Source organism: Dendropsophus ebraccatus, chromosome 11 (genome assembly GCF_027789765.1).
Source record: "Dendropsophus ebraccatus isolate aDenEbr1 chromosome 11, aDenEbr1.pat, whole genome shotgun sequence".
Classification (NCBI taxonomy): domain Eukaryota; kingdom Metazoa; phylum Chordata; class Amphibia; order Anura; family Hylidae; genus Dendropsophus; species Dendropsophus ebraccatus.
Window position 1 is genome coordinate 24,709,276 of NC_091464.1, and position 12,709 is coordinate 24,721,984.

At 43.0% G+C, this 12,709-nt stretch overlaps 1 protein-coding gene across 4 annotated transcripts in view; it reads right to left on the minus strand.

Annotated features, from left to right (window-relative positions):
- CSDE1 (cold shock domain containing E1) overlaps positions 1-12,709 on the minus strand; it is a 32,875-nt gene that overhangs the window by 5,092 nt on the left and 15,074 nt on the right. The window contains exons 3-14 of one of the 4 annotated variants that reach the window (XM_069944756.1): positions 9,989-10,117; positions 8,516-8,711; positions 7,765-7,874; positions 6,818-6,910; positions 5,849-5,946; positions 5,669-5,753; positions 5,460-5,588; positions 4,435-4,560; positions 4,066-4,278; positions 3,419-3,559; positions 3,065-3,226; positions 1,763-1,870 (exon numbers count right to left, since the gene is read on the minus strand). In XM_069944756.1, the coding sequence (XP_069800857.1) occupies positions 1,763-1,870; positions 3,065-3,226; positions 3,419-3,559; positions 4,066-4,278; positions 4,435-4,560; positions 5,460-5,588; positions 5,669-5,753; positions 5,849-5,946; positions 6,818-6,910; positions 7,765-7,874; positions 8,516-8,711; positions 9,989-10,108 (1,581 nt within the window). In that variant the 5' untranslated portion in view covers positions 10,109-10,117. Of the gene's footprint in view, positions 1-1,762; positions 1,871-3,064; positions 3,227-3,418; positions 3,560-4,065; positions 4,279-4,434; positions 4,561-5,459; positions 5,589-5,668; positions 5,754-5,848; positions 5,947-6,451; positions 6,504-6,817; positions 6,911-7,764; positions 7,875-8,515; positions 8,712-9,988; positions 10,118-12,709 lie in introns of those variants that run through there. The other 3 variants (XM_069944758.1, XM_069944759.1, XM_069944760.1) reach the window with 3 other exon arrangements.

Genomic DNA, 12,709 nt, shown 5'->3' on the forward strand with positions numbered 1-12,709 from the left:
AACTAAGTTTTAAACCCCACCCAATCTGCGGACAAGAGCGGGGGAAAAGTGGCCATGTTTAAAGGGAACCAATCACACTAAAATTGGGCATAAAAAGGTAAGGAAACATGCGGTTACATCAGCCAGCACGCTTCCAAACCATCCCCTTGTCCCCCCCGTCCCATGAACATTCAGCCCGCAAAGTTAGTTTAATCGTGTCCCGCGCTCTATGCAAATTACCATACAAGTAGTCACGGTGGGCGGGACGGCTGTTCGAGTAGTCAAGGTAGGCGGGGTCTTCGTCAAGTAGTCACTGGGTCCAGGGCCGGCTCCGGCGCTGTAATCACTCCCCTCCGGGCGTGTTGTAAAGCGGTGCCTGGTGACGTCACTCGAGGGGCCGGCATTGCACGTCGGCCACGCCGACGTCTTTACTAAGCTGCGCATGTGCAGTGCAGCCTGAGAAGACGCTGCTGTACTGCGCTTGCACAACGTAGTACAGCAGCAGCTTCACCCACTGTACTGCGCATGCGCAGCTTAGTGAAGACATCGGCGTGGCCGACGTGCAATGCCGGCCCCCCGAGTGACGTCACCAGGCGCTGCTTTACAACACGCCCGGAGGGGCGTGATTACAGCGCCAGAGCCGGCCCTGGACCCAGTGACTACTTGACAAAGACCTCGCCCACCGTGACTACTTGTATGGTAATTTGCATAGAGCGCGGGACACGATTAAACTAACTTTGCGGGCTGAATGTTCATGGGACGGGGGGGGAGAGGGGGATGGTTAGGAAGCGTGCTGGCTGATGTACCAGCACGTTTCCTTACCTTTATGCCCAATGTGTGATTGGTTCCCTTTAAACCCTTTAAAAAAGGTACGACAGCCTAGGATTTAACGCTTCATGCCATAATGTAGAACGAAAAAAGAAAAATTGTAGCGGGCCCTCACCATTAAAAATGCAAACAATTCAAAAATCTTCATTAAAAACGCCATAGCAGGACGAGCATGGGGATGGACACCAACTCCTTCTGATCAGCGTAGCAGCTGCGCTGATCAGAAGGAGCTTGTGTCCATCCCCATGCTCGTCCTGCTATGGCGTTTTTAATGAAGATTTTTGAATTGTTTGCATTTTTAATGGTGAGGGCCCGCTACAATTTTTCTTTTTTCGTTCTACATTGACTATAGCATATTGCATTTTCAGTAGAAGTGAGCACCCCATAAATCAAAAACAAACTCACATCCATATTATAATTACTAATGGCAACAAAATTACGGAAAAAAGTAGTGCCGATGACTTTAATTTTTCGATACATAGATAAGCTTCATGCCATTACAATACATCATGCTTCTGAATTAGCAGCTGATGCAGTCAATGATGACCAAACTATTCAAAGATATCGATCCCGCACAGGGGAAAAGTATAAATGTCACATTATATAAATCAATGTGATTTAGAAATTTATATATTATTCCCCAAAAAGTGCTTAACTGGAAAAATAAAGATGTTATAGGAGTCACAATAGGCCCATTTTTTAAAAAAAAAAGTTTTTTGGGAAGGAAAATCCACATAAACACGGGCATTGCTGTATTTGGACTGATCTGCAGAAGAACAACATGTCTTTACCATGAAGTGCATGGTGTACATGCAGCCACCTACTTTGTAAAACCCATGTAGAAGTGTTTTCAGGAAGCATCGCACAACTGTAGCACGTTATGCTTACACATGTAAAGCTTTGTACAATACTACTGAACTGTTGTATGATGTGCAGAAAACTTCAAGAAGCTTACCTTGTCTCCAACTTGTGGAGCAGGTGATCCTTCCACATCTTTGAGGTGATAGGACACAGTAAGCCTGATGCCACAGTCTTCATATGAGATGATTCCTTCTTCACCTTCCTATTAATATAGAATTTGTAATTCAATTAAAGACCACTATTATATGCTTTGACAACAAAAGTATCTGCAGGAAGTGTTATAAACTAAAAAAGAACTCAAATTCAATGACGCTGCTCTGCAGGTGCCCAACAGTCTTGCTTCGTTTTCCTGCAGGGGTTATGTGCCATACATATACAACATTATAAAACACACTGCAAGGTACTCTTGTAGAAGGTGTTAGTCTCCAAAACTGATACGGAGAGAACAGTTCTTTCAAGCTGTTATAAGAATATTTAAGCATGCAAGGGAAAGACAACCTGCCCAATGCTTTTTTTTTTGCTAGGGAACAAGCAATATGTTGCTAAGCAATAAACATGAACATTTCATATGCTGCTGGGAACAAACCAGACTGGCATGGCTTATGAGCCACACTATGGACATGTGAACAAGGCCTAGTCGCAGACCCACAGTTGGGGACTGCGCATTAGAAGTGTGCATTAGTAGTGCTCTACAACTTAAGGACCACTATGTAGAAGATACTGATCGGTGCCACAAACATGTGTCCACACTAGGACCTGTCTTTTTGTGGCACAGATCATAGCCCCATACACCAGACCAGGTAATTTGAATCTATTGGTCCAATGTTCTGTCTGTAATTGCAGACGAACGTGTGAATAGGGCCTTATTTTTATTTGTATATATAAAACTTTGTGAATGGAGACCCTGAGAAACAAAAAACACAAATAAAATAAAAAGCTGTAAAAAAACAAAAAAAACAAAAACAAAACTCATACAAGTGAGCATGGCTTACGCCCACTAACTGTCGGAGGACAAACACTGTCCAGTTTTCCCATAGCAACCAGTCGCAGCTCATCATTTAGCAAGTAAGGTGACCAGAGACTGGCTGCTTTGGGAAAACCAGACAATTCTTGGTCCCTAGATGGAGAAACTTGGTCTCTAGAGTCTGCTTGCTACATATCAAAGGGCTGGGAACCTTAGTTTAGGTACAATTGTTTTTCAAGATCACTTCACAAGCAATTTAGGAACAGAGGGCACACCATGCTGACAAACTCACCTTTTCTTTTTTCTAAGTAAAAAAAAAAAAAAAAATGAAAATAAAGCGCAATTAACATGTGACCATGATAAAAAGACTGTTTCCAACCACGGGTTACTGTTAAACATAAGAGAGGGGGAATGAAGTCAAAGAATTATTACCTTTTCTTTTCCTTTATTTGGGCTGCTGGACTTTGGAGCAGCAGTGGCTTCTTTATCTACAATACCAACAAAACGATGATCGGACTGGGTGTGGAATGAGACTGTTCCTTTGGGGAGCTTTTTAATTCTGATAGCATGATTTCTCTGGGCAGAAAGCATGTCCTGCAACAAATAGATATATGGGTTAGAAGTGTAAAACATTCACCAAGAGGTGTGTGCTCTAACAAAAAGCCTCTATGCAACGTTTTCTGAACATACACATGCTAGTGTTTAAATCTGTAGAGGCTTAGGTATCTATAAGTGTAGGACACAGGAGGGATAAAGATTTCTCTGAGTGGGGAAAAAACTACTTACAGGGACAACAGTAAACTCCACTTCATCTGAAATATGAAGCTGGTTTCCATCCAGGACTTCACTGAAGTGAAAGAACATTCTGGCATCCCGATCAACACATTTTATAAAACCAAACCCATCCCTCATTGCCGCAATCACACCCTGTGAAAGGGAAATGGCTACATCAGTGAACGACACCAGATTCAGTCCCCACATTTTGTTTCCTGCCTGGTCCTGATGGCCATTTTACTATACTAAAGAAAATCCTAGCACTACCAAAAAGGAAAGGATTATAGGGCCATGGCCACTGTCACTTTATGGTTCCACTTTTCAAATATTCAAAAGAGGGAAAGGGATAGGGGGGCGGTCGGTATTGCTGGGTCTGTGTTTCCACAAGGAAAAGAAATAAAAATAAAAAATTAATCCTAACTGCTTGCAGTTCAACCAATTCTTAACATACATAGTTACAAGACTACATCAGGTTTGTTTGCAGTCTTTTATAGTGGAGACATCTAGGTCTGCATAAAAGCTTCAGAGATTTCATACAAGCTCTAGAGATATAATTTGAGACTAAAAATCTTATTCTAACAGATAAGTTACAAAATGTCCTGTATTTTAAAATAAAGGATTACGATGAAACGTATACGTTAGCCGTAACCATTACGTACCATCTCTCGTGACTCATCTGTGAACTGGAAAGTATCTAGTAGAACTTCAATATTTGTGGCGCGTTCCAGTTTGTCCCGCCGATCTGTTGAAATGTTGAATCGCACATGATCGCCTTCCAGAAGGGTCACCTTGGATTTTGTATCTTTATCTCCGAAAGGAAGCTCTTTGGGGATCACAAAGTCAACTTTTATACGTCCTGGTAATGGATCGTTCTATGGAAATACATAAAACCAGGTTTTAATTTTAAACAGAGAAACAAAAAATTAGAAGTAATTTAAAAGGATGCGATTTAAATGCACGTAAGTGTAAAACATGGAAGTACAGAAGAAATTTAGGAAAAATTTTACTGCTAGAGTTTCTACCCTTACCTGGTTTTTGTTGGGTACTTTTGGGATAACTTTGGTAACCTCGCCTTCAAAATGTTCTATGCTGATGTCTTCAAAAATAACAGTTCCTTGAGGAAGGAGCCTCACATCAGTTGCAACCTCTTTACCCTGCAAAGTAAAATTCAAAAAAATAATATAATATAAACACATACATACACAGGTACCTTAGTTTAAGAGTAACTTGGATTAAGAGCATTTTGCAAGAAGAGCTCACAGTTTTTCAAATATGTAACTTAAGAGCATTACTTTGGTTTAAGAGCTCCCTGTACTGGGTGGGAGTGGAGGAGCAGCATGGCCTGCATAGGGGGGTCTACAGCCCTCTACTATGGCCCAGGAAGTCTCCCTCACCTTCCAAATCATAGCAGATCCAATTCAGGCTGGGGCTTACATCAGGGGACAGGACTGTGGGGGCAATCTCTCCATAGTTGTAACCCCTCTCTCCCCGTGCTGCTATACTGTGCCCACATATGTCCTACTCATTCCTTCATGCTCCCTGCAGTCTGTCAGTCCTCATTGGTCCATGCTGAACACACCCCTCCCCATTGCTGTCATATGACCACACAGACCTCTGACAGCAGCCCTGCTTCTCTATTGTAGCCTGTTGTACTACACTACTGCATTATGGGGATCTGCAGCTCCATCCTGTATATACAAACTGCTGCTGTATTTTCAGGTTTATGCCCTTACTATACATTATACTTCACATGCTGATTGTTAGTTTGAACAGTAACTTAATAAATCACATATTCAGCTGTTTCTCATTGTTTCATCTGTTCTATATGCTATTTAGAATATAAAGGAACCAATTGTCTGCATATCAGTGATTTCTTATGGGACAATTAGCTTTGGTTTAAGAGTGGATTTGAAGCGCTGTCCCAGAACGAATTATGCTCCTAATCCAAGGCACCTGTGTGTGATTATATATACACTGTATAATATATATCTGATCATCATAACTTGCATTTGGCAGAAATCACACAAAGGCAAAATCTGTTTTAAACACCTACATTTCGATCCTTGATGGTGAACTCCACATCATCTCCAGGTTGTAAGGCTTCAAGGTCTCCTTTAAATTCACTGTAGTGAAAGAATATCTCCTTTACAACATCCCCCCTTTCAATAAACCCAAAGGCTTCCTGCAGATGGCAAAAAAGGTTGACATGTAATTCCAGAACAGAGGTTTATGAGCTTCCTAAATAAAGACAACTGGGCTTACCTTCATGGCACACACCACACCCTGACAGCGCATTTGCTTCCTTTTCATAAGCAGCATGATGTTACGAGCACTCACTGCACCAGTGCTGAAAAGAAAAGGAAACCTTTTTAAAAAGGCTGCTAAGGATATTGGCTGTAACAAAAAAAAAAAAAAAAAAAGTGACAGATGAGAAAAACTTACTGTTTGTTGGTTTCAATAATAAAGTTAATTTTGTCTCCAGTCTCAAGCTGAACGTTTCCATCCACATCTTCAGGGGTATAGGTTAGATAAAACACTTCCTACGTTGGAATGGAGAGAGGGGTTACTATTACCATTTACCCTAAATAATAGCAAGTAAGCAGGCTGAGAAACCATTTAAAGGGTTTTATGTTCTGGCCATCAATGCAGCTTTAGGTCACTCCCATGTACTGATACATGTGCTGAATGTGGTTCAGGGAAGAAAAAGAGCACTGCACCTCACACCTATGGCTGATACTACTGCCCCTAGGCTAAATAAAAAACACATCTGAATTTTGTGTATGAATTGATCAAGCCACACTGCCCCATGTACCATCGTGCAGGTATCTGATACACATGGGTCCCTACACTAAGTCCACACCGTGCCAGTCAGTGGCTACCAACCCCGCAGGCGTGCACAGTCAGGGAACGGGGGCCATGGGACGGCCCTGCGACCCCCATGCCACAGGACCAGACCCAAAAACACCACACCAGAACCCGGCCAGCAGCGCCGGCGGAGAAGGTCGCCCCAAAACAGCACAGGTCTGGATGAGGTGTTGCGCTCACCATAGCTGCTGCAGACAGAATGGGAGAAGACAGGAGGGATTAAAACCATGTGCACTCAGGTGAACATTTGCTGAATGTGTCAACTCGCCTGATTGTCGCCATTTCAGAGGTAACTGCAAGATCAAAACTACCTGGCAAGCAACATAAGCAATACAACCGACAAGCACGTCAGTTGTGGCATGCCCTCGGCAGCTCATGCCAGTGCTGCTTGGTTATGTAGTCATGGTCAGCAATGGCTACGGGGTATATTTTTGCATGTTATGTTATACCTGTGTATGTTACCTATCTGGTTTATTTAGAAGAGGTATAGTGATAACCACTTTGTGTAATGTTACAATGCATTATCAACGCTGCCACAGGACTTACTCCGTTACGTTCATAGCACACACTCCCTGAGGGACTCTGGCCTGGAGCGGCCGGGGATTTGCTTTCCAAATTATGAGGCACAGCACAGACGACCTATTAGGAGACACAGGAAATTAGTTATTTTCCAGATTACTCAGCCAATTAAAATACACCGTTTAGACTAAACCCCATTGTAAACCCTATGTTTGCCTACCCAGATCCCTTGACATTTTGACAGCTTTCAGTCCCAGCTGCTTTTGGCCTCTACCTGTGCTGTCACCTAGTTTGGTCACTCCTATAAACCGTGACTAAGCACACATTTTTTGAAAGGTACCACACTTCATAGGAACCAGTGGAGCCATCAGACTGGCAGCTATAATTTAACCTCTTCCTGCCGCTGCACTGTTAATTAACGTCAACACGACAGCAGCATCTATAGGGCTCCTGACAGAATCTTCTCTCAGAGGGAAAATTCTGTCCGGTGTCCTCAGGCCTCCGGTTTTGGCTACAGAGGCCGGTGTGTGAGTGTGTGTGTGTGTGTGTGTGTGTGTGTGTGGGGGGGGGGGGGGGGGGGGGGGGTAGACATAGGGACATCAGCTTATGGGATTATGATACCATAAGCTGATGTCCAAAAATGACCTGGGCATTGAGCAATCAATGGGTTAATCTTTTAGCAGCTGGAGCCTATCAGAAAAATATGTGTTGTCGGAATAACCCTCGGATGCATTATTTGCTGCAGCCACCTGGTCTTTGTTAATAGTGCTGCAGCGATACCCTGCCGGAGAACATATGCAATTGACACAGCAGAACATTATATAGAGTCTTGCCCTCCCCCTTAGCAACGAATAAATGCAGGGCTGGCAGCACAGTGGTGAGCTCTGGTCATTTTGCCTCACTGATCACCTTATTAGCCTCAATCCTTTATAAGATGGGACTAACCCTTTAAAAGGCCAAGTAAGAAAACCCACCTGTCCATTGATTCTTTCTTCTGGCATAATTTCAGTTTTGATCTTTACTAATTTAACCGCAATAGGTTTACCAGTACGTCTGTCTGATGACACTTCAAACTCTACATCATCTGTAAAATAAACAGACATGTATTTACTTTCATGATCCTTCACCTTTGTACAAGTTATACCAAAATGTTGTTAAAACCTTAAATGGTGACGCCCCATAAAACTAAAAGCAAAAAAAAGCAGGGGAGTGTGGGCAGTTGATGGACTGCCCGCTCAGCCAACCAGTGACCAGGGCAGGACACCACTGCAGTCACTGACTGGCTGAGCAGGCAATCCATGGCTTTGCAGCAGGAGTCGTCGGGGGCCACACATGGAGCCCGGACAAAAGTTCCTGCATAGAAGAGGTGAAATCGGCACTGTGAGGGCATGGGGATGAGAATGTAAACATTGTTTATCAAGTTTCCCCCACCCCCAGCCTGCAGGAGATTTTTTTTTTTGTCTCATGGGACTTCTGTAGTTTAACAACCTGACCTTTAAATTAAGTCACATAACTTTTGTTTAACCCCCCCCAGGGGCCACTGCAAAGAGGCTGCATGACTGGGGCATATTTGTGAGAATGCCAGAGTCTCGCTCATCTGTAAATTAGAGGTCTTGTAAGTAGGGGACACCCTTAGGGGTACAAGTACTTTGTGTAGGAAAACCTGCGCAGTGTGAGGGTAGGGGGAAATGGAAGAGGGTAAAAATCAGAAAACACAATGGTTACCTCCTACTTTAAGCTCTTGCAAGTTTCCATTGTATTGTGAGCAGTGGAAGAATAGTCTAGCTTGACGTTCTGAACACTGTATAAATCCGTAAGATGTTAACAGTTTCTCAATAACGCCCGTTTCGCGGAGTGCTGAAGTACCATTGGGGTACCCGTTATGTCCATTGTTGTGGAGAAGGTTTGGGTCAAAGCTCATCTAATAAAACATTAAGCATTATTAGTTTTCCAATGCCTCTATTCAAAGATAAATCATAAAAATAAGATGCTGTTACATAGGATTACAACATGTTAAATTGGAACAAATTGCCTATTCACAAAGAAAAAACAGAAACAAAACCGCAAATAATGCAGAAATTAAAAAGCAATGTTAAAAACAGAAAAAATGGAAAACATGATGTGAATGAGGGGCTGCGCTTAAGAGTTAACATGGTTTCTCATTTAGGTTAAAATACAGTATTAATAAAGTTAACATTCCCCCCCCAGAGGGTTCGCAAAGTTGCCTTTACAATATACTTAAAACAGTCAGACACTTTCCCCTAGTTTGATAGCCAAAGTGATTTCTAACATTTGTAAGTTACTTCATTAATTAATATGACCTCTAACCCCAGAAAGCCACACATCTTGGTGCACTGCCTGTTGTCAGGGGAAATCTGTCTCTAGTAACAGACAAAGCAGGACAAGTTACAGGTATGCATTAGTATCCCCTTATCTCTTAACATGCCACCTAGCACTGTGCAAGTGCACATTCTCCAGTATAACAAAGAGGAGTATGTGCGTTGATCGGCCAGAGGTAGCATAAAAGGATGTCCATATTTTTCCTACTGGCAACAAGCCAAGCTCTGGTCCTGTTCCCTGGAGTGTGAGAATGAGAAACCCTGCGCCATGGAATGGACTCTGGGGAGCACAAAAACAGTAAGTGTGCTAAAATCACCTTGTCGCCACTCTGAAGGGTTAATCTAACAAAACCATGCAGGTTTATAAAAGTCTTTTTAGGTGACAGGTACAATATAAAAAACTTAGACAAATGGTCAATAGATCTGTTAAAGTCACTTAGAAACCATACATGCAGCAGCATGTCTCTAACCCGGCAGCACATCACAGAAGGTGCCTGTAATTCTCCCAAATAGATCCCAGATAGAGATGAGGGAACCTGGAGCATGCTCGAGTCGATCCGAACCTGAACTTTCAGCATTTGATTAGCGGTGGCTGCTGAAGTTGGATAAAGCCCTAAGGCTATGTGGAAATCATGGATATAGTTATTGGCTGTATCCATGTTTTCCAGACAACCTTGGAGCTTTATCCAAGTTCAGCAGCCCCCGCTAATCAAATGCCGAACGCTCGGGTTTGGATCGACTCAAACCCGAACCCGGTTCGCTCATCTCTAATCCCGGAGTATTATATTTAGTATGTTAATGCGTGAAAACCTTGTGCTGGCAAATGCTCATGCACGGGGCCAAATACTCCCTGACTTACAGATCTCTGATACAGTGGGGTCCTCTTCTGCTTTTTAGGCCCACATGAGGTGGAGGTAGGGGGTATAGGGAGGGCAGCAGATGGTGTAAGGGAGTCTGATACGGTATAGAGCTTCTCCATCACATACAGCTGGGACAGACAATTCAACATTAAGAAAAATAAAGAGACTTCTTTATCAAGGATGACAGTCTTGGGCCATAAACAAGTTAAAAACTACATCAAGATTCTCTACATCACTTATCAAAAGGGATGCCCTGCGCATTATTATTTGCTGCTCTCATTGAGTCTATTGTTACCTCACCACACACTCAGAGTCGCCCTGCGGCGTCCCCAGCTGAACGTTCCCGCCGTCACTTCAGTGATGGACTAGTCTCTGTAGTGACGGCCCAGCCGGCCCACCACTGGCCGCAGCGCTGCCAGCACACCCCTATAGGACAGCACTGCGGCCAGTGATGGGCCGAGTGGGCCGTCACTGCAGAGACTAGTCCATCACTGAAGTGGCTTTCACAGCTGGGGACCTAGAGATGCCGCAGGAGGTGATGTAGTAAAACACTAACAGAACGAGATAAGGAATGGTGTGACTATTGCTGCCAAGACCAGGTCTTTTAAATGGTGTTCTCTGACACTACATCAGTAATGTGTATACATGGCACATCCAGGAGCTGCCAGAAAATGCTTCTGTGCAGCCCAATAGTGCCTCCTAAAATATTTCAGGGACAGAATAAAAACCCCACACAAAACATGAAAACGTGGCGCAGATTAAACAAAAGGAAGCCACTGAGGTACACTATAGGTGACATACTAGACTGTCCTGAGCATGAAATGTAACCGTGCCATACAGAAGGAAACTACAAGTACCATAAAGCGAGCCTTCTTAAAACTGGCATGTATACCTAGTATAAACAAGACTATTATTCACTAATTAGAAAAAAGTAAACTAAAGTATATTTCAAGAATATTTATACTATACACAATTTAGCACATTCTAATTTTTCAGTTTTATTTGAAGAATTAAAAATGAAAAATGAGTGGCATACATCATACCTATGTAGGCTGATAGGCTAACGCTTCACCTCAAAATACACATGTATAAAATGACTCCATACTTGTACTACATGTCTTATTTCCCTCAAATAGCCACAAAGTTATATTGAGGGGTTTTCTGGGATTTTTTTCTTCATGGCTTACCCTAGGACAATATCACATTGTGACCCTTTTGAAGGAGATGAGCTGCAATACCAGTTATAGTAGTGTGCCCATGCTGTACTGCACCCAAATATATGGCGCTGTGTCTAGTTATAAAGAGGATGCAGCGTTCGCACAAGCTCTGTGACCATTTCCACTTCATTCAACTGATCAGCTGGTGGTTCCCAATATGATATTGTCTATCCTAACAACAGGCCATCAATTAAAACCGGAAAACCCCTTAAAATGGGGTTTTCAGATTTAAACTTAGTTGTCCCCTATCCACAGGACAAGTAGAAAATTGCAGGGGTCCGACCTCTGTGCCCCCTGGGATTTCTAGAGCAGCAACCCAGCTCTATTAATAATAAAGGAGCTGGAGCGCAGCTCTAGAGATCCCGGGGGGCACAGAGGTCGACCCCTGCAATCTCAACCTTGTCCTCTAGCCACAGGTTAGGGGACAAGTATAAATCTGAAAATCCCTTCGTGTCTACAAACTTTATATGAATCATTCCTACAGCAGGTATTTTCCTTGCAAAAGCAAATAAGGCTAGAACTAAAAACACAACTTTTGGCCATCTGAGCTATAACAAAACCACAGCTTCATTGTTCCCCTAAGACTTGGCGCTGTGGCAATCCTGACGTCTGCACTCGTTGCAGAACACAAGTCCTGGTAAGATTGTTGGAACGGTTCTGCAATCAAATGTGACTGGAGTGCTAGGTCTATTGTGTATCTCAAGGCAGAACCTATCCTTGTAAATATTACACCACTGTAAGCCAATAAATATAAGATTAGCCATGTGCTTATTTTGTAGCAGATGTTACATTATAATAAACATTTTGTTGCAAAATCACAATACCAGATCTGTGACCAGAACGCACGTTAAAAGTGGATTGGTGGGGAGTTGTCTGACTAATGACTCAGTTGTATTAAACCCAAAACTGAATGGGACTCAGCTGCATGTTTTCATGTCCCCATGCAAGAATCATTCATAACTATGGGGCAGATGATGACGATGCTACTGTCTTTTTATAGGGGAGGGGGGACCTGATGCTTTTGCATCCCATACTGCAGGATCCATTTTCCATTGAATTTGTACACTGGTAACCCAGTATTTCTTTTATATTATGCTAGTGACATGATAAAAACAAGGTCCTCCAGCAGGTACCAGTTCTGAAACTTCCAGTCCTCCATTGGTCACTTCACCTTAAAAGTGTCATCTCAACAGGCCCTCTCTCACTCATATCAGTGATTGGCTAAACACTCAGGTAAGTGCCAAGTTCCTTTAAGGGTGCATTCATACTACAGAATTCAGCCAACCACACAGATTCCCCCACTCGCCCCCGCTTGACTCTCCGGGGGTCTATAGGACAGGCGGAATTCATGGGAAGTTATCTACGCAGATACCATAGTGCGCAACAAGCTGTGACCAGCAGGAAACAGGACCTGCACCTATGACTGTACCATGACCCCACCATAATAAATACGGATTAGTAGTGGGTATGTTATTAAAAATTCAAAAGTCAAAATCTAAGGGG